This window comes from Notamacropus eugenii, chromosome 5 (assembly GCF_028372415.1).
Source record: "Notamacropus eugenii isolate mMacEug1 chromosome 5, mMacEug1.pri_v2, whole genome shotgun sequence".
Taxonomy (NCBI): Eukaryota; Metazoa; Chordata; class Mammalia; order Diprotodontia; family Macropodidae; genus Notamacropus; species Notamacropus eugenii.
The window spans coordinates 255293091-255312801 of record NC_092876.1 but is presented as its reverse complement, the minus strand read 5'-3'; the positions used below and the strand labels follow the sequence as shown (position 1 = coordinate 255312801).

The following is a 19711-nucleotide window of genomic DNA, read 5'->3' as shown; positions in this document are numbered from 1 at the left end:
AATACAATCAGGATAGCACAAGATCTGCCACCCTCTACATTGAGGGATAGAAGGGAATGGAATAGGATATTCTAGAAGTCAAAGGAACTAGGACTGAAGCCAAGAATCACCTACCCAGCAAAACTGAGTATAATACTTCAGGAGAAAAAATGGTCTTTCAATGAAATAGAAGACTTTCAAATTTTCCTGATGAAAAGATCAGAGCTGGAAAGAAAATCTGACTTTCTAACACAAGAATGAAGAGAACCACGAAAAGGCGAACAGCAAAGAGAAATCATAAGGGACTTACTAAAGTTGAACTGTTTACATTCCTACATGGAAAGACAATATTTATAACTCTTGAAACATTTCAGTATCTGGGCACTGGGTGGGAGTACACACACACACACACACGCACACATGCACACATACATAGAGACAGAGTGCACAGAGTGAATTGAAGAGGATGGGATCATACATTAAAAAAAAAATGAAATCAAGCAGTGAGAGAGAAATATTGGGAGGAGAAAGGGAGAAGTTATATGGGGCAAATTATCTCTCATAAAAGAGGCAAGCAAAAGACTTATTAGTGGTGGGATAAAGAGGGGAGGCAAGAGAAAAACATGAGGTCTACTCTCATCACATTCCACTAAAGGAAAGAATATAATGCACACTCATTTTGATAGGAAAACCTATCTCATAATACAGGAGAGTGGGGGACAGGGGCACAAGCAGGATGGGGGGGAGGATGGAGGGGAGGGCATGGGGAGGAGAATGCAATACGAGGTCGACACTCATGGGGAGGGAAAGGACCATAAGAAAATAGAAGTAAAGGGGGACAGGATAGGATGGAGGGAAATATAATTAGTCCTATACAACACAACTAGTATGGAAATCATTTGCAAAACTACACAGATTTGGCCTATATTGAACTGCCTGTCTTCCAAGGGGAAGGGGTAGAGAGGGAGGGAGCTAAAGAAGTTGGAACTCAAAGTGTTAGGACTAAATGTAATGTTCTTACCACTGGGTAACAAGAAATACAGGTTAAGGGGTCAAGAAAGCTATCTGGTCCTACAGGACAAAAGAGAAGACGGAGACAAGGGCAGGGAGGGAGGATAGAGGAGAGAGCAGATAAGTCACAGGGGCAATTAGAAAGCTCGGGTTTGGGGGGGGGGATAAAAGGGGAGAAAATTTGTAACCCAAAATTGTGTGAAAATAAATGTTAAAAATTAATAAAAAAAAATAAACTGCTCAGATTATATAACATTAAAAAAAATAAAAAATAAAATCAACTAATGCTTAACTGTGTCTCCCCTTTTCCTTCATCTTGTACTTGCAAAGTTCATTTTTTAATCCAAGGGTAAGACATGACATTTATCTGTGTTTCAATGCCCCAAACTAATTTTTAATTTCAGCCCAACATTTTATCCTGCTGAGAGCTTTCTGAATCTTGATTTGATCAACGTGTTTTAGGTATTCCTGCCAGCTTCATGTCATTTCCAAAATTACTCCAAGGGATACTAGAAAACCAGAGAAACCTACTGTGAATTTGCTTCGGTTATAGATTCATTAGTTTTACCCCTCTTAGTCTGTAGACCTTTCAGAGATGCCTAGAGCTGGACTTATACAAAGTTATATGCAGAAGCACTTGACTCTCTACTATAAAATGGGGGAATTAATACAGTTAACATCTACATTATAGAGATATTGTAACAATCAACTGAGATGGTACATATCATGCTATATAAAGGTCAATTGTTATGCATAAGGTAGAAGTAATGCTATCTCTGGAGAGAGAGATAGGATATCTCTATCATCAGGCAGAACAGAGGTTAAATAAGCATAATATAATAAATATCATCTTAACATTATAAACAATTTTAACAATATTTGATTTGTTACTTAAATGTTAGAGATCTGTGTTTCACGTTCACTGCATTATCTATCTCTAGGCATACAGGCTTTAAAAAGACAGTGTTACACAGCATGGAAACTGACAACTGGTTTGTTACCCACTTTTTATTTATGAATTCCTACCAACCTTCAAGAACAATTAGGTGGCACAGTGGATAAAGTGTTGGACCTAGAGTCAGAAAGACTCCTCCTTTTAATTAGTTCAAATCCAGAGTCAAACATTTATTAGCTGTGTTACCCTGGGCAAGTCACTTAACCCTGTTGATCTTAGCTGCTCATCTGTAAAATGAGCTGGAGAAAAAAAATGGCAAACCATTCCAGTATCCTTGCCAAGAAAACCCCAACTGGAGTCACAAAGTCAGACATTACTGAAAATCAACAATAACACTAAAAACTGACCTCTAACATCTCTTTACAGAAGGAACTGGGAAACTTTTTGACAACCTGTTATTATGCTTTCCTAATTATCTATGCATGGGTATCTAGGTGGTGCAGTGGGCTTAGCATCAGGAAGACTCATCTTCATGAGTTCAAATCTGTTATCAGACACTGACTTATTTAGACACTTACTTAAAATGAGCTGGAGAAGGAAATGGAAAACCATTTCAGCATGTTTGCCAAGAAAACCCCAAATGGGGTTATAAGAGTTGGATACAACTAAAACAAGTGAACAACAATTATCCTCATAATTTATTCTGTTCCAGCACTGTAAATTATATCTGTTGCTTGCCTTTACTATTGTTACACATTTTAAAAGCCAACAATGTAGTTTTAGTGTATATGTGTCATTTCAGAACACTTTTTCCCCCTACTGCAATGAACAAAGTTTCACATTCAGAGTAATGTCCCTTGCTGTACTAATAATGTGGCTACATACATTTTGGACCATTTCTAAGAGACATTATACAAAGAAGAGGAAATGTACATTTGGAATTCCAAGTAGAATATCCATCTTCTTGTTAGGCAGGTAATCACTTCAAATATTCTCTTGTTTTCCTTCCTTCTTCCTCTTTCTTTCCTTCCTTCCTTTTATCTCTCCTAAGCATTTTATCTTATATTGCATTACAAAGCCATCAGCAGACTATATGTGATGTAACCTAATCATCTCTAGGAATCACATTTTCATAAGAGAAGTGTTGAGAGGTACATGAGGAGGATGGCAAAGTACATAAATTATGGATTATGGTTAGTGATATGAGGAACCAAGAATGTTTAAGATGGAAAAGAAAAGACTTGAGGATGGAACAAGAAATAGGGCTATGATATCAGTCTCCAAGTATTTGAAAGATTGTCATGTGGAAAAGAAATTAAACTTGGTATGTTGTGTCCCCATAGGGTAGAACTAGTGAGTCCAAATTGCAAAGAGGAAAATTTCTTCATTGTAAGCAACAAAACATTTATTAAGTTTGTTCTTGGTCATTTTCAAACAGATGTTAGTCTAAATTTCACTGATGCAGCTGGTGTTCTTGAAGTTCTTGTCTACATTTTGCTCTGGACCTCATCCAAGGTGACATAGCTAATGTATGTCAAAGATAAGTCTCAAACCCAGGCCTACTTGACATCAAAGGGGCCCCTAAATTCAATGTGTCCTATTTAGACTGAATTGAGGTTTTATCAAAACACTCTCTAATGTCACTCCACACATGCTGAACATTGACTTGCACAACAGATATCAAATCAGGAATAAGATTTCCACTAACAGGTGAGGGATGCCTGTTCTTTGGAGGAAATGAGGTACTCCTCTGTTCCCTTAGTAATCTCCCTTAGGGATTCTTAGAGATAGAGTGGAAAGGGGAAAATTAACACACAGGGATGCAGCTCTTAGGCTGTGTGTCTATTAAAGTAAAAGGTCTCCTGGGTAATCTCAATATTTTAAAGGTAGAATAACTATTGCCAACAAGGATGCAAACTGAATAAGAGTTCAATAAGAGTCCCTTTGGAACTTTGTACTTTTTTAACAGAAATAAGAAAACCTCCAATGACTATCAATTATATTTCCTCATGTGGAGAATCAAAACCTGTGAGCCCCTACTGTTCTAATGGCATATGTATACATTTCAGAAATAAATTTGAGTTCAAATTTAGCTTTGAGAAGCACTAAGATTAAAATGACTGGTCTTGCTAACTTTGATAGATTTATCTCTTCTTAGCCAAATAAGGATCTAAGACAACTCCAAAGGATTCATGATGGAAAATGCTATCCATATCCAGAAAAAGTTATGGAGTCTGAATACAGATTGAAGCATATTATTTACTTTCTATCTTTTTTTTCTTTTTTTCTTCTTTGCAATTTCTCCCATTGGTTTTAATTCTTCTTTGCAACATGACTAATGTGAAAATAGTTTCAGTATGAATGTATATGTAGAGACTACATCACATTGCATGCCATCTTGGGGGAGGGAGAAGGGAGAGATGGGGAGAAAATTTGGAACTCAAAATCTAATGGAAGTGAATGTTGAAAACCAATAATAAATAAATTTTTAAAAATTAAATTATTGGTCCTGGACTCACATCGCTAGTGTCCATTCATTATTTTCCCTATCTTAAACACTTCACCTTATTCAAAGTTCTAATTAACCTTTTAAATAAGCTAGTGAAGTTTGGTGAATTTATACCTTTCTTTGATACTGAAAAGTAACAATGGAGAGGATGCTGCAGGATTCCCCGTGGGCTAATAATATTTATGCCATCAATAAATATTGGGAATAAATCTAATGACACCTTTACAGAATGGTACCTAATCTAATGCCTCTTAATTACCTACTTTTGTTTTACAACGCTTGCAGGAATTGAAATGAACACAAAATGACTATTTAATGGGAATTCCATAAAATAGGATCTGCTATAAAATGGAATAATGTTTATCTATGGAATCTTCCAAAGGCAAACTAAAAAGTACTGGAATGTTAAGAAAAAAGGAAAAAAAATCATCATTTATTAAGTCCTTACTCTGCACCAGTATTTTAAGAATGAAGATATTGTCAACATTAACAGAAAAACATCAAAAACAAATTTCGCTAGCTATTACTTATATAAAATTACCAGCTCTGTTAGTTTGTGAATACATATGAAATAAAGGACATCAATGTATGAAGGATACCAAATAAAAGAAGTCAAGTAATAGATGTGTTAACACTATCCCCATTCACTTATTCACCCAAGTTTGAAATCTTGGGATTATCTTTGACTTTTCCTTTCTCAACCACCTCAAAATCCTAACAGTAACAAAACAGTCTTGTTGATTCTCTCACTGTCATTTCTCTCATATCCATCTCCATTTTCCCATTTCCATTTCTACGATTTTTGTTGAGTCTTGTATGTTATACAACTGTAGTTTCCAACAACCTACCCTTTACCAGTCTCTCCTCTCTCTAATGGATTCTGCATGAGGTCACCAGACTTATTTCCTAAAATATCATTGTGATCATGCCATTTTTCTGCTCTCAAACCTATTTCTACAGGGTAAAGTTCATTCAAGAGTACCTGAATACATATCACTCCTCTACATAAAACTTTTACTGCTACCAGTCTCCACATATATCCTTTGCTTCTGTAAACTTCTTGTCTTTGTTATTGTTTTTTTTTTTCTACCTGAATTCACCAACCTATACCCCTGTCACCATTTCTACATGTTGAAATCAAACCTGTGCTTCAATGTGCTGCTCAAAGGTCACATTCTTTAAAAAGCTTTCCTTTTTATAGCCCTCAAATAGAAGTAACATTTCCTTCCTCTGAACTCTTATATCTTTCTAGCTGTACTGCTTTTTATGATATTTAGCAATTAATGTCTTGCACTACAATTAGTCATTTACCTGCCTTATGTTTCCCACTATCATACAATCTCAGAAGGCATTCTAGTACATAAATAATACTTGTACACAAAAAGAAATCCCTTTCTACACTATCGCTGGTAATTGGGCATCGAGCCTTAACTTGGAGACATCTAGTGGGGGGGAGGGGTGTCAAACACTTTTAAATAGAACCCATTACATTAAAAAAAACAGATTATAATCTCTTTGAGAACAAAGACCAGATGTGCATTGCCCTCAGAATCTAGCATATTGCCTTGATTATAGTAAGAGCTTATTAACAGGTCTGCCAAGTTGAGCCCACTATAACATGGACCTTGGAGACCTTGGAGGACTTGATTGCCTGTAGTTCAGAGAAACATCCACAAATGCAGCCAAAAAGCCTCTATGAGCCCCATATGAATATCCCAAGTCCTAGAAAGAAAGAACAGATGAAAAGATCTCTTCAAACTTCTATGGACCTTTAAATTTGTCTCCTTGCTTATATGGGAACCAGCTGTAAGAAAATGTCATCATGAGCTAGCAGACCTGTGCTTGAATCATATATTAAATAGCATATGATAAAGTGGATAGAATTCCTTATGTCATTTGACACTGCTCTATTTCAATCATGTATGTACTTAAAGTTAATTAACTTAAAGTTAATTCCACTGTTCTTTTTAATAAGTTGTGTAACTTGAAAGGCATAAGACCACCATCATTACAGCAAACTATCACTTTTACTGCTTGGTATGTGATGTAACTAGTAAATGGCTGTCTATACCCCTTAAAAATAATTCTCAAGTTCCAGTTTCTGACTTCACGTACTTTGTACTATCTGCAGAGAACTCCATGGAGAAAGTGGATAATGTTAAATCAACTCCACTCATTTAATTAAGCTTTGCTATAATCAAAGAAATCAATCTCCCTGCAAGCTTTGCAGTACAATTCATAGATATCTTGATGATTTCAGTTATCCTAGTTTCACATAGCACTACTTTCCTCACGCCTTCCTAGTCAGCAGAAAACCCCTACTGTTGATGTATTTTTTAAAAAATCTCACTGTTGAGCACCACCTTTGGAAGTAGTTTTGCCAGGACTGACCTTTAAAGCTCCCATTACCCACTACTGATTCAGATGTTAGAACAGCACCTCTAGAAGTATCGTATCCAAACATCACTGACCTTCTGGTCCCTTCTAAAAACAAAATGCTCATTGATCCTCTGAAATAAATTCCCAAAGCCAATCTCAACATTCTCTTTTCCCTAGATTACTGATTCAACGGATAACAATATTCCTACAGCCTCCCACTGGTTTTGACCTCACTCCTATTACATCTTCAAAGGATTGCTGCATATGCTATTTCTATTCAATCACATTTATTCAAACACCCCTTAAAAATCCCTTTCTCGTTTCTTCTGCTTTGAAATTTACAACGTTTTAACCTGAAAAAATATTGTAAGCTGGGTGCCCACACTAACTTTCCAGAAAAGCACTTCTTCCCCTAGAAAAACTTTTGAAATAGTTGTTTAAAGGACCTGTATACTCATGTCCTTGGCTGCCAATAAGCAAATGCTAATGCTTGGAGAAACTGGATATGGCTTCATCATTTAGAGTGTAGTCCGTTAAAATGCAGTAACTTGAACAAACAGGTCCCAGAAAGAAAGAAGAATTTCATCTTTTCAGTTTATTCTCTGATTTTATATTCCAAAGATAACAAAATGGTCACAATATGTACGTTAAAAGTAAAGCAGCTCTTTTTTTTAAATGTGTAGGTTCACATACATCCTCAACCTCCAGTTTTCCTTGATATAAATTAAAATGTTAACAAGCATAGTATGTTGGTTATTCCACTTGTTACTGGGTGATGATCATATAGTGGGTAGTATTTGAGACTTTGACCTGATCTGCCACTGAAATCATTCTAAGAAAATACATGTAGGGATGAAAACTTTAAACTATACATTTATTAGAGATACCAATTCTACTTCAAATACAATAAAACATGTTGAGAATCATCTGTTTTGGGGCAATAAAACATCAGCTAGAGTAAGAGTAAGCCTGTAGTATAATTCATATCCTATAACCTTTCAGATGTTTTTCTAGGAAATGGTCATGTAAAACAATTATTTCTTAAAACAAAACTGCACTGTAATATTGTAGCACAGCAAAATGAAGTAACATATGAAGCACTTTTACCTTTGCATTATAGGGAATATAGTGTTTCGATAAAGCTTCAGGGGTATGCATCCATGTTTTATCTGTAATGAAGAACAGTAGCATTTGATGAAACATATATTCATTCTCATATTCATGTATTTATAATTATATAAAGCAGTGTGGTAAGCATGGTTGTCCAAGTTAAATCATATACAAATAAGCAGAAATACAGAACTAGAAGAAATTTCAAAGATCATATAGCTCAATTCCTTCATCTCACAGATGAAACAATCTGTTCAAACTCACACTCATAAGTTGAAAGGCAAAATCTGGATTCGTGTCCTCTGACTGCAGAACCAGGGAACACATTTAATTACTCAAAATACGCAGTTGAAGGACATACTTTTTATTGAAACTTTCCTTTTTCTGTATTAAATATGCTGAAAAAAAAAAGAAATCTAAATAGATCCTGAGATGTAGAACTCATTGCCAGAGAGCTTTCACAAGAATATAGCATCTCTCTGCATAATTCCTTTTTTCCTTCATGAGGAAGCAGGGACTTGCTTTCCCCATTCCTACTGCAGACTGAACTATATAATTGTAATTGTGTTGGCTTTTATTTACCGCTCTACCTTTATTCCTGGCCATCCCCCCTCCTCTACTGACTTTCTTGCATGAAAAAAGTAGCATGATAGAAAGAAGATAGTCAAGCAGTCTGGTCTGTGCTGAATATGGGAGAGGAAGTCAATCTCATCCTCCCAAGTTACTTTTACTATCAGGGTGGGCTTTTCTGCACTTGGGCTGGACGACTAAGGAGGAAATGAAGAAATTGGTTGGCCAGTTTGAGATAGGCAAGTTCTGGGGTTCTTGAAACCTATGGAGAACTTAGAGGAGACTCCCCTTAAACTCCAAAGAATACCAAAGATATCTTTTAATGTGAAGCTTGCTAAAGCTGAAACTTGTTTCTTATTTACTTTTCAATTCCAGATTGGAGTTTAGGATAGCTTTTCTCTCAAGCGTAGTTACTTATAGAGATAAATTTACATCTTCCCAAGGACATTAGGGTTAAAAAACATGTTGTGGGTTGGTACAGGAACATAACACTGTGTATGACGTTACTTCTATAGAGAACTGAGTTCCTGTTTCCATATAAATGGGTAAGAACCCTTCCTTATCCAAACTTATATTTCCCCCAGAAATATGTTCTGAAGAAAATGGTACTTGATAATGATGGTTGAATTGTTATTAATGACAGCAACAACTAATAGTCATGTAGTATTTCAGTAAATGGTAGAGGTAGGATTCGAGCCCAGAGCTTGCATGATCCCCAGTTCATAACTCTACCCAGAAAAGAGTAAGGGTAGGGGGTAGAAAGGAGAGGAATAACAATGGAAAGGAAGGAAAGAAAGAAGGAAGGAAGGAAAGAAGGGGGGAAGGAAGGAAGGAAGGGAGGGAGGTAGGGAGGGAGGGAGGAAGGAAGAAATCGAGGAATGGTTTGATTTGTCTGAACTCTAGCCTGGCAGATAATGTCTAATTGGATTTCTTTTCATGGCTACCAATAGATGGAGGAAATATCTAATTGCATTAGACTAATCATATCAGCTAAGTAATTTCAACAATTTTCTTTTCATCCCCTGCATATGTCATGAAGTTTTTAAATGATAACCCCATATACAAGAAATACACATTATAGCTATTTCTACCCCACTGTGAATTAGATTATATATTGACAGCATGACTTAATTGCTTAGTGAAATCAAAAATTTAAAACTATTAAAAACAATGCATTTGTGTAAAGTCTGAATTGAGAAATTAACACTGCAAACACTTAGAAACTGACAAAATTATTGTAAGGGAAAAATCTTCAATTTAGGCCTTATCTATGTGCTGATATATAAATGATTTAAATATGATAATAAATTCAAGTTTTCTTTGAAGGTGATAAAAACATTAGTGATTAAAATTCTTACAGAGCCACTGGCAGAATAATAAGACTGGGACCAACTTTATACTTGAGATCAATGGATTAAATATTCAGAGCTAGAAGGATCCAAAGAGGTCACTTAGTCCACTTTCTCATTTTACAGATGAAAAATCTGGGGCTCTAAGAAGTCAATGAATTGCTCAAAGTCATTAGAATAGGGAGTAATTATAATTTCATCATTGTAGTTACTCTCTTTTCAAAAATTCTCTAGTCCTTAACTGTTTTATAAGTTCTTGTGACTGAAAAAAAAAAGGAAAGAAAAGCAAAGCAATTAGTAATTATTTATTAAGTGCCACTAGGCACAGTGCTATATCCTGGGCATACAAAGAAAGGCAAAAGACAATCCCTAAATTGTGAAGCAAAATGAAACAAAAGCAAGGAAAAGACAGCTTATGTCTGTCTTGGTGATAAAGCACTCCATACTCAGCTTGTTTGGGTCCTGTGAGAAGTATTTTACTGAATGCTTCCCATGTTCCAGGCAATATAGTAGACTCTGGGGATACAGGAGCAAAAGTGTTCCACAAGAACATGGACGATCAACTTATTTCAATGGATGTGCTTCAGTGACAAACTTATGAGAACTTGGGATCCTCTTCATGGCACTAAAACTTGTAAGACTAAGATGTCTTGCATTCTCTTCAATGGAGAACATAGTCTATATTTCGGTACAATACTATGTATCTCCATTTGAATTTGGTTTGTTTAATGATAATTGCTTGATGCAAGTAAAATAAATGCTGGTTAATATGTTCTTTTTATCTTAAAAATGAACAATGAAATACTTTTGCCACAATACTCATTCTCAACATATGGACATATGGAGAAAGCTATGGTGGTAAAATAGAAAGAGCACACTTAGTATTAGAAGATACTTAATAAGGCTATAACAAGTCAATCACCCACCCTGGGCCTCGGTTTTCTTCTTTATAAAATGGAGTTAGTAATGCCTGACTGCTACAGCTCAGAATTATAGTGATAAATGGGTTTTCAGCCTGTATAGAGCCACATAAATGTGCTATTATTGTAATGCTCTCTCTCCTCATTTATGTTTCCTGGCTTCCTTCAAAACTACCTTCACTTCCCACCTTCTAAAGGAGACCTTTCCCAATTCTCTGATTTGCTGGTATCTTCCTGTCTGAGATCGCCTTCCATCCACTTGGTGTATGTTAAATAGGTGTCTGGTTATTTCCATGTTGTCTCCTCTCATGAGAATGGGAAGTCCTTCGTGGCAAGGACTGTTTGCATGTCTTTATTTCTCCCATGCTCACATCACAAATGCTTACTAAATGTTTATTGACTTATTTGATTGATTAAAACACAATATGAAACAGATACCCTAAAAACTGCAGTTTAATGAATATCTAATGAGCTTCAAAAAGATGTAACACTTAACTACTAATAAGCAGACACATGGACTGTATTTTCCCAAAAGTACAAATAGTTAGGTTTTAATGATGCATGTTCATGGGAAGAAATAACAATCAATAATTAAAAAGTATTTTTTTATTTAGTTTTGAATTTGTTTTATTCTTATGTGAATATTTGGGATTTGAGATTCTAATTAGCCATAAAAATTCAAACAAAATACATAATGAAAGATCAGACTTGGAAGGTGCTAGGAAGCTATTTCATTTTCCCTGGTATCTTACCCTTCTTCTTCTCCTCCCGAGGGCAACGTTGCCCCCTCAGAGTTGTAAAAAGTGTTGCTAGCCCCTCTGAATCTAATAGTTCATATTTTTTCTGGGGTAGAAGAAGAATTCATGTCCTTTCAACTTCCAAGTTATTGAGAATTGACTTCTTTTATTTTTAAAATTTAAAAAAGGTTATTTTGGTGAAATTCATAAATCTGCTACCCGTAAGAATAGTATGTAAGCACTAGAAAAGTATTGTTTCATGATGACTTGCTGATAAGCAAAATAATTACCTTAATACCTCATTAGAGATGGTCAGGTTACCATGGATACCTAGGAAGAGACCTAGATATCCACCTCCATAGCCAGTGGAAGGCTGGGCCCAAAACAGATTACAATGCTCTCCTAAACTATTGAATAAATGGATTAATTATATATTCAGCAAATATGAGGCACTAACCCACATTTCATTGTTCAGTTCTAATGCCTTTATTGAAGATGTCAAATTCACAACTGGAACAGCCATAAAAGGTGCTTTAAAAAAATAACTATTCCTGAAATAAATCTTTCATTGTGACCCTATCTTAGGTATGTTCTATCACAACAGGTATTTAGACAACAATTCTGGAATGATAAAAATTAGTATAAAATGCTTAAGAATGAGAAAAAATTCAGATTTTCTTTCCACAGTGATTTTTCCCTTAACATTTCAGTACTCCTTAATATATGAACACTATCTCTTAGAAACAAAGAACCAGGACAGGCAGGGATGATGTGAGGTTTCTTATCTTCATTCTTCAACATCTCTCTTTATAGTATTCAACATAGAAATATAAAAAAGCTTTTCTTCTAATCTTAATTTTCATATAAAAACATTCCAAAACCTTACTATGTATATTCTGGCACCCAACAACCTTGAGAATCTAAGGGATGTATAAGGTTAATCTGTAAAACCATTACCAATTTGAATGAAAAAAATTTCAAAATATAGAATCTTCATATTGAATTTTTAAATTGCTAAAACATAGAAAACCTCTATTTGACAGCTGATGAGTTAAAAGAGAATAAAGCACAATTCATTGAATCAATTTAGCTCTATTTATTTGGATGTTGTGTTTAATGGTTTGCTATTAGATAATTCATTTTTGATGTAATGAACAGAATACATGACTTACAAACATAATGAGAAAGATAAATAGATAATATTAAAGCTGAAGCTACACAACAACAATATGCATTAAATTTTAATATACATTTATTTGCTAATGATTACAGCCATTTGTTTAACATATTTTTTCAAAGTTTTCAAAATGAATCACTAGTAATATGTTTTATGCTTTTTAATGTAGCATTTGGTTAAAAACAAATTAAGTAACTGGCAACATCAGTTAAGGAGAGGTTTAATGGCATAACAAATTACATGACCAAAACACCAACTGAGGCATTTGATGTGCTATATTAGCAATTATCTTACAGATTAGGTGGTCTTTTTCTTTCAACTTCAATACACTCTATTATTTAGCGACAAATGCATTATGTTGTTAAGTAAGGAAATTAGAAATATTTTAAATATACGGCCATCTAATACCATTCCATAACGCAAATGGGAAGTTTGCACAAACTACATGCTTAGAACACTCACTGAAAATGACATTAATTATATTCTCTAGGGGTATAATTATGGTTTCAGATAATCAGCATGTATTAGTTCCCTAGTAAAGAGAAAAGCAAAAGCATTTAAATAGATTCTCCCTCTCAAGTTATAGTTAAATCAGACTGTTACTGGTTTAACCAGAAACTGAGGGATACTAAATATTTCAATTCATTTCAGATTCAGATTATTTGCTAGAACTGGCAAAGTTGATTGATAATCCCAAGTTTAAATTTCTGGTTAAAGGACAAATTCATCACCTATCAGAGCTTTTATTACTTAGTAATAATGTTTAGCTCAGGGTTGAGAGAATGAGAGGAGTTAGGGAATACACACATACACACTGAAACAAGGAGTGAATTTGAATTTAAGCCAGACCATATGGTTTCCAGTCTCTTAATCTTACTCTGTTGGAGAGAGGAACCAAGGTTGTATATATAATAATAAATAGGCATGAGTAGTGACTTTAAAGGCTCATTTTCTGAGGATATATGTACAATGAAAGGTTCTAGTGGGCCTTAAACATAACACTCTAACCTTTAACATAAAACTCTAACAAGTGTTATGCAGGACATAATTCCTTCAAGGAAAAGGAATTTAATTTACATCTCTATATTAAGCAGGCCGGGAAATTCGTCTTATCCCATTTCCCCTACATACAGAAAGTCAAGCAGGAATAGTTAGTGCCAATAGGAACTTCATTTTTATTTTGCCAACTACTTCTTAGTACAATTACTTTATCTACTTTCTGTCTCCCTTTACTCCCCAGATGCAGGACAGTGTAGAGAGTGACCATTAAGTCAGAAAACATAACTCTTTAATCGAACCTAAGTCAGTTTTCTTAATGCTAAAACGAGAAGATTAGACAAGAAAACCTCTAAGACCTCTTCTAGTTTGAAATCCTATGGCTCTAATGATTCTTACCTCACTCCAGGACTGGGGTCTAAATGGCAGTGGTAGGGTTAATAGTGACTAAGAGTAATGGGGAAGAAGACGAGAAGGCAGCTGGGCAATTTTGCTATTGTTTTCCTGACTTAAACATAGGTCTGCTGCTAAGTCATTACTCTCCTCCAGCTTCACAGAGGCTACGTTTTACGGTTTAGTTCAGGTCCGTGCCCCCACCTTAACTCCCATGACCTAAGCCCAGAAAGGCTGAACTATGTTTTTCTTCAGAAATGTAAATTAGTCTCACTTCAGTACTTTGTTTTTTTTAAAAAAAGAGCCACCATTTAACACTAATGGATTACTGTTTCTCAGTGATCTAAAATGAGGCGGGGGAGTGGCAGGGAAGGGGAGTAGGAAATTCAACAGGGTGGGAAGGGAATAGGAAAGAATCCTTTTAAACCCTGTCAGCTTTTCCTTTTTGCCAATAGTAAGTTAGGGACAGGAGGAAAGTTTGATGGATGGCCTTTTAGAGAATGCCTTTAAAAAAAAACAAAAACAAAAACAAAAAACCCAGCCCTCTATGTGAACTGAATCTGGTTCTTTTCTATTCCACAGTAGGCCAGTGAAGAAAAGACAGCTTGGTTGGAAGCCACAGTAGTGGCAACCCAATCTGGAATGGGGAGATGTGATCCTGCTTTCTCAAACTAGAATCCTAAATGAATTTTCCCATGAAAATTTCATTAAACATGGACAGTGAAGTGCTCAAATGTAGTATGGATTTTTGAGGACTGTTCTAAAATGTACCTACCACATCCATAAATTAATTCCATGGAAAAATCCATCACAAGTTACAAATAACTGCCTACCATACACACATATACTTTTAGAAGACAACCTGTTTATATTCTGGTGTGTGTACGCATTTGTTCATGACATGAATAATATCTCAACAGCAGTTTAGCAAAGTGCTTCCTAAACTACAAAACACCATGTAAATGTGAACTATTGTTGTACTTCAATCCTTACTGAGACCATACTAATTAGCAAATTAATTCTTTTAAATCCATAACTGAAAGTCAATAGCAAATTTGACTTGGCTTTACTCTAGTCTAAATAATATTTTGTCACAATACAAAACATATTTGCTATATTAGTTATTTCCCCATCTTTTATTTCTTCATTGAAATGTTATGATTTGAATAAAATGACTGTTTTAAAGGGATTTCTAGGATAAAAAACACTTTTTTAAATGGTCTGATTTGTAGTTGAAAAGTACTGACTCTGCAGTCAAAGGATCTGGTTTTAATCTTATCTCTGATGCTTTAATACTTGGGAAGAGGAAAGGAATAAAAGGGGGGGGGAGAAAGTTACATTATAACTTTATTATATATTTAAAAAGAATAGCAAGCTGTACATAATAGCTATGCAGTTTCATGGACCATCCTTTTTTTTCTATTCTACCATGTTATGGAAATGCTTGTTTTATTTCTTAAATTCAGAATAAAATAAAGAAGAAAAAAAGACTTAGGGCAAGTTGCTAAACCTCCCTGGGCTCCAGCATATTCATCTGTAAACTGAAGGAACTGAACTGGGAGGTCCCTTCCAGATCTAAATCCATTATCCTCTGTTTCCGTGATTTTAAAAATCAGTCAGTAAACATTTATTAATTGCCTACCAGGTGAAAGGCATGGTGCTACGTGTTGGAATGTTTTGATATTCTTTTAATTCCAAGGTCTTTCTAATCTGTGCAAATTATGGAAGATATTCTGCCAGGTTTGATATTTGATTTTCTTTTCTTTCTCTCTCTTTAAAATTTATTATTGATTTCTGAGATCAGGCTACATGATAGGTATAAATAAGTTGCAGCATATAACTAACGATGACTTATATACCAGAGCTGGCTAACGACAGATCATTATGGACATGTAATAAGAATGAGAGATAACAGATAAGTGTTGCAAATGTTGCACTGGAGTTTGGGAAATATTCAAATTATCAACCATTTCTGGTTAAATAAACACAAAGTCAAGAATCATATCAAATGACAATGGTGGACTACTCTCACATGTCAAAGGTTTGTTGTTTGTCATTTGTTCTGGAAGAGAACCACAATATCAGGAAGGAGACATCATGACTTGCAAGTGAACTGGATTTAAATGAAGGAGGGCCAGAGCCATCTGGGTCCAGTGGCAAGATACAGATCAGGATGACTAGAGATGGCCCCCGATACAGTGGGAGACCTTGGCTTTTCTAAGTTAAAATCTTTCCCAGGTCTCAGTTTGACTGAGTCAATGATCATTCTGTGATTAAGGCTAGGAAAGAAATGAAGCAAAGGATACAGGTGCTAACAAATAGAAAATTTTCTTGCTGTACTTTCCCTGTTGTGAAAAATATTACAGACCTTTATGATATTTAGGGATATTAGGGAGTGAGTATACATATATGTATGTACACATACATGTGTATATATGCATATGCACACATGTGTGCATATATATACATACATATGTACATGTGGGGGGGAGAGAGAGAGAGAGAAGGGCCTCTATCCCCCCTCCCGCAAAAAAATCAATCTGGGAGGGAAGACCCTGCAGTTGAAAGACTAGTTGATATATGAGAAGCAACTTTAGTAAACGACTTTCTAAATAGCCTGGTTGTATTTCAATTTAGGGAAAAAAAGAAAATTATACAGAGAAGTTTTCTGTGATACTTGTAGCATCTGGAGTTAAATACCAATACATACAATTAAACAAATATTTTCATAGTCCTAAAATCAATTGTCCTGAATGTCCTCTCTGGGTAATATTTAGCTTGCCTTGCTTTTATTCAAGTGACGTTCTTTCTCTTTCTTTCTTAGTCAACTTCCTTTAGCATACTCTTACAGAAAAGAATAATTAAAAAGGGGATGTCGAATGGAGAGCTTCTCAGCTTCTCTGCTTGGGCTGTCACCATATTTCCCAGGAAAAGATGCGATGGTGGGATTATCTGGATAATTAAGTGTTGGGGGTAGTTGCAAAACCAGTAGATAGGGAAAGAGAAGAATATAAATAAATAAATGAGTGAATCAATGAAGAAAGAAAGAAGAAGGAAGGAAGGAAGGTAGGAAGGAAGGAAGGAAGGAAGGAAGGAAGGAAGGAAGGAAGGAAGGAAGGAAGGAAGGAAGGAAGGAAGGATGAATTGGGCAGAAAACAGGACCCCCTTTTGATTCTCTAGAGGAGACTTAACAAATGCAAATGTGTGATTTTTTTCTTTAGGTTATCAACTTGCAAACTTTGGCCTTAAAATAGCCATAGATTGACTCCTTGGCCTTTTTTTACCAGACACGCTACACACCAAGAAAGAAATTTGACAAATTCTTGTTTTCTGTTATGACTTAGAGGCTGATAAAATACTAAAACTGAAACAGAAATTACTTAGTCTTTATTCTAGCATTAAATATTAATTCTCAGGCCAACTGGAAGTCTCTTCATTCATGATAATCATTCATAATAATAACAAAAGCAACTATTATTTATCCCTTCATATCACTTACCTTTCTTCCTGCTAAAAGCACGGTTCATGATGATGAGGCACAGACAAATAAATTTTTGATTTTGCTGCACTTTACCCTAAAAAGCAAAAAAAAAAAAAAAAGAAAAGAAAAGAAAAAAGGCAGGAGAAGAATCATTAAAACATCAATATATCATTGTTATGGATAAAATAAATTTGACTTTCAAATATTTTCATCACATGAAAAAAAAACAAAACAAGTCTGTCTATTTCTTATTCTACTGCTACAAGACCAGGAGATTCTGAGTTCAACCACTGAGCAAGCTGACAGAGAGCAGAATCATCTAACCGCAAACCCTCACAAGCTATTCCATTTTTTAAATCCCCAAATCCTGTGATAAAAACATTATGACAGAATCTGACATCAAATCTAGGAACAGATAAGACATGACTTCTTTCCTGCTAGGCTTTTATTCATGACAGGCATTTTAACAGAGAGTTATACTGACATTAACAATCTTGGATAAAAAGAAGATACTTTGACTTGTACCAGTTCAATAAAGTGTCTTTTAGAGACACAAAAGCCGGAATAAGGAAGGCCAGCAGTGCTTTTCTCATAACAGACTGAGAATTACACAATTATGAAACACTTGAGAAGACAGGGCCAGAAGTACACCATTTTACACTGTTTTCACATATACAAGGAAATCCATAGCATACACCTGGGAGATGGGGGTTGGGGGCTTTCTAGCACAACTCTAGAGTATACAGCAACTTTCTTCTGGAACTTAAGAGTAAATTCTAACTATGTCACTGTGAGGTTGTTATAGCAACCTTACAATAGGGATTGGGAAGAGACCTGTGGTTTCATTAGTGTAAGGAATTCCCAGATAAGGAAACTCCTGCTACCAACTCAAATGAACACTTTCTCTGCAACTACCAGCTTTAGAGAGATGCCTAGAGCGCAAAGAGGTTAAATAACTTCCCCAAAATCAGTCATTACATATTAAGAGAATTCGAATGTTCATCTTCTTGCCTTCACTGCCAATCTCTATCCATTACACTACCCTGTGCCTCATCTATCTTACCCTACAAACAAGCATGCCTCTCATTTGCAGGGGGGTGGGGGTGAGGTACAGCAGAAAAAACTGAAATGACTTAAAGTTTTTTTTTTTGGTTGTTGTTCAGTCCTGTCTGACTCTTGCTGACTTCCTAAGTTTTCTTGACAGAGATACTAGAGTAGTATGCCATCTCCTTTTCCAGCTCATTTTACAGATGAGAAAACTGAGACAAGCAGGGTTAAGTGACTTTATCAGGGTCACACAGCTAATAATTATGTCTAAGGCCAGATTGGAACTCAGGAAGTTTAGGTTTCCTGACTAGGCCTAGCACCCTCTCCCCTGTGATATCTAGCTGCCTCCAATTTAAGCTGTAGAATATAGAATAAAGAATCCTAAACCATTAAAGTCAGCACAGGCCTGAAAAACTGATGCACTTCAACTTCCTCCTTTTACTGATAAGGAAATTAAGGCAATGCTAGCTGTAGTTAGCGGTAGAACCACCTTATATATAATATCACAAGTATTATAAATAACTGACCATTGTCATGTTTTTTCCCCATTTTGAGAACTCTGTGTGTACACACACATACACACACATACACACACACACAAACACACACACAAACACACACCACACACCACATGCACAAATAGTGATCTACTTCAAATTCTATCATTAAATTACTTTGTGACCCTGGGCGGTTTCCTCATGTGTAAGTAGAAGGGAAATGATTCTATGGTTCTTTCTAGCTCTTAACAACCTAAGATTCTACAGCTCATTGGTAAAAATAAATCTTAGTGCAGTTTTGTTATAATATAGCACCCTGGAAAAAACTCACTGTGAAAGTGAGAATTTACCCTGTGATCCCATAAGAAAATTATTGTACTCATTTAAGCTATGCTCTGAAGGGTCTGACCTTCAGAGACCCAGGCTGTGGCACTGTAGGCAAAAACTACCCTATGATACAAGATCAAAATATCACAGATCCAAAGGTGTAGGGATCAAATGGGGGGAGGGGGGGGAATCTATCCCAACACTCCTTTCTCTCCCATTTTACAACAACAACAAAAAAAATGAGGCCCTGAAAGGGTAAGCAGATGCCCAAGGTTACTTTGTGAATAAGTAATGAAGCAGCGATTCCAACCTATGTCTTTTCATTCCATATCCA

At 35.5% G+C, this 19711-nt stretch overlaps 1 protein-coding gene across 18 annotated transcripts in view; it reads right to left on the bottom strand.

Moving 5' to 3' along the window:
- GULP1 (GULP PTB domain containing engulfment adaptor 1) overlaps nt 1-19711 on the bottom strand; it is a 383611-nt gene that overhangs the window by 135079 nt on the left and 228821 nt on the right. For 16 of the 18 annotated variants that reach the window (XM_072612613.1, XM_072612612.1, XM_072612615.1 and 13 more), the window contains 2 exons: nt 17525-17600; nt 7881-7942 (listed from right to left, as the gene is read on the bottom strand). In XM_072612613.1, the coding sequence (XP_072468714.1) occupies nt 7881-7942; nt 17525-17552 (90 nt within the window). In that variant the 5' untranslated portion in view covers nt 17553-17600. Of the gene's footprint in view, nt 1-7880; nt 7943-17524; nt 17601-17990; nt 18014-18201; nt 19063-19711 lie in introns of those variants that run through there. The other 2 variants (XM_072612618.1, XM_072612620.1) reach the window with 2 other exon arrangements.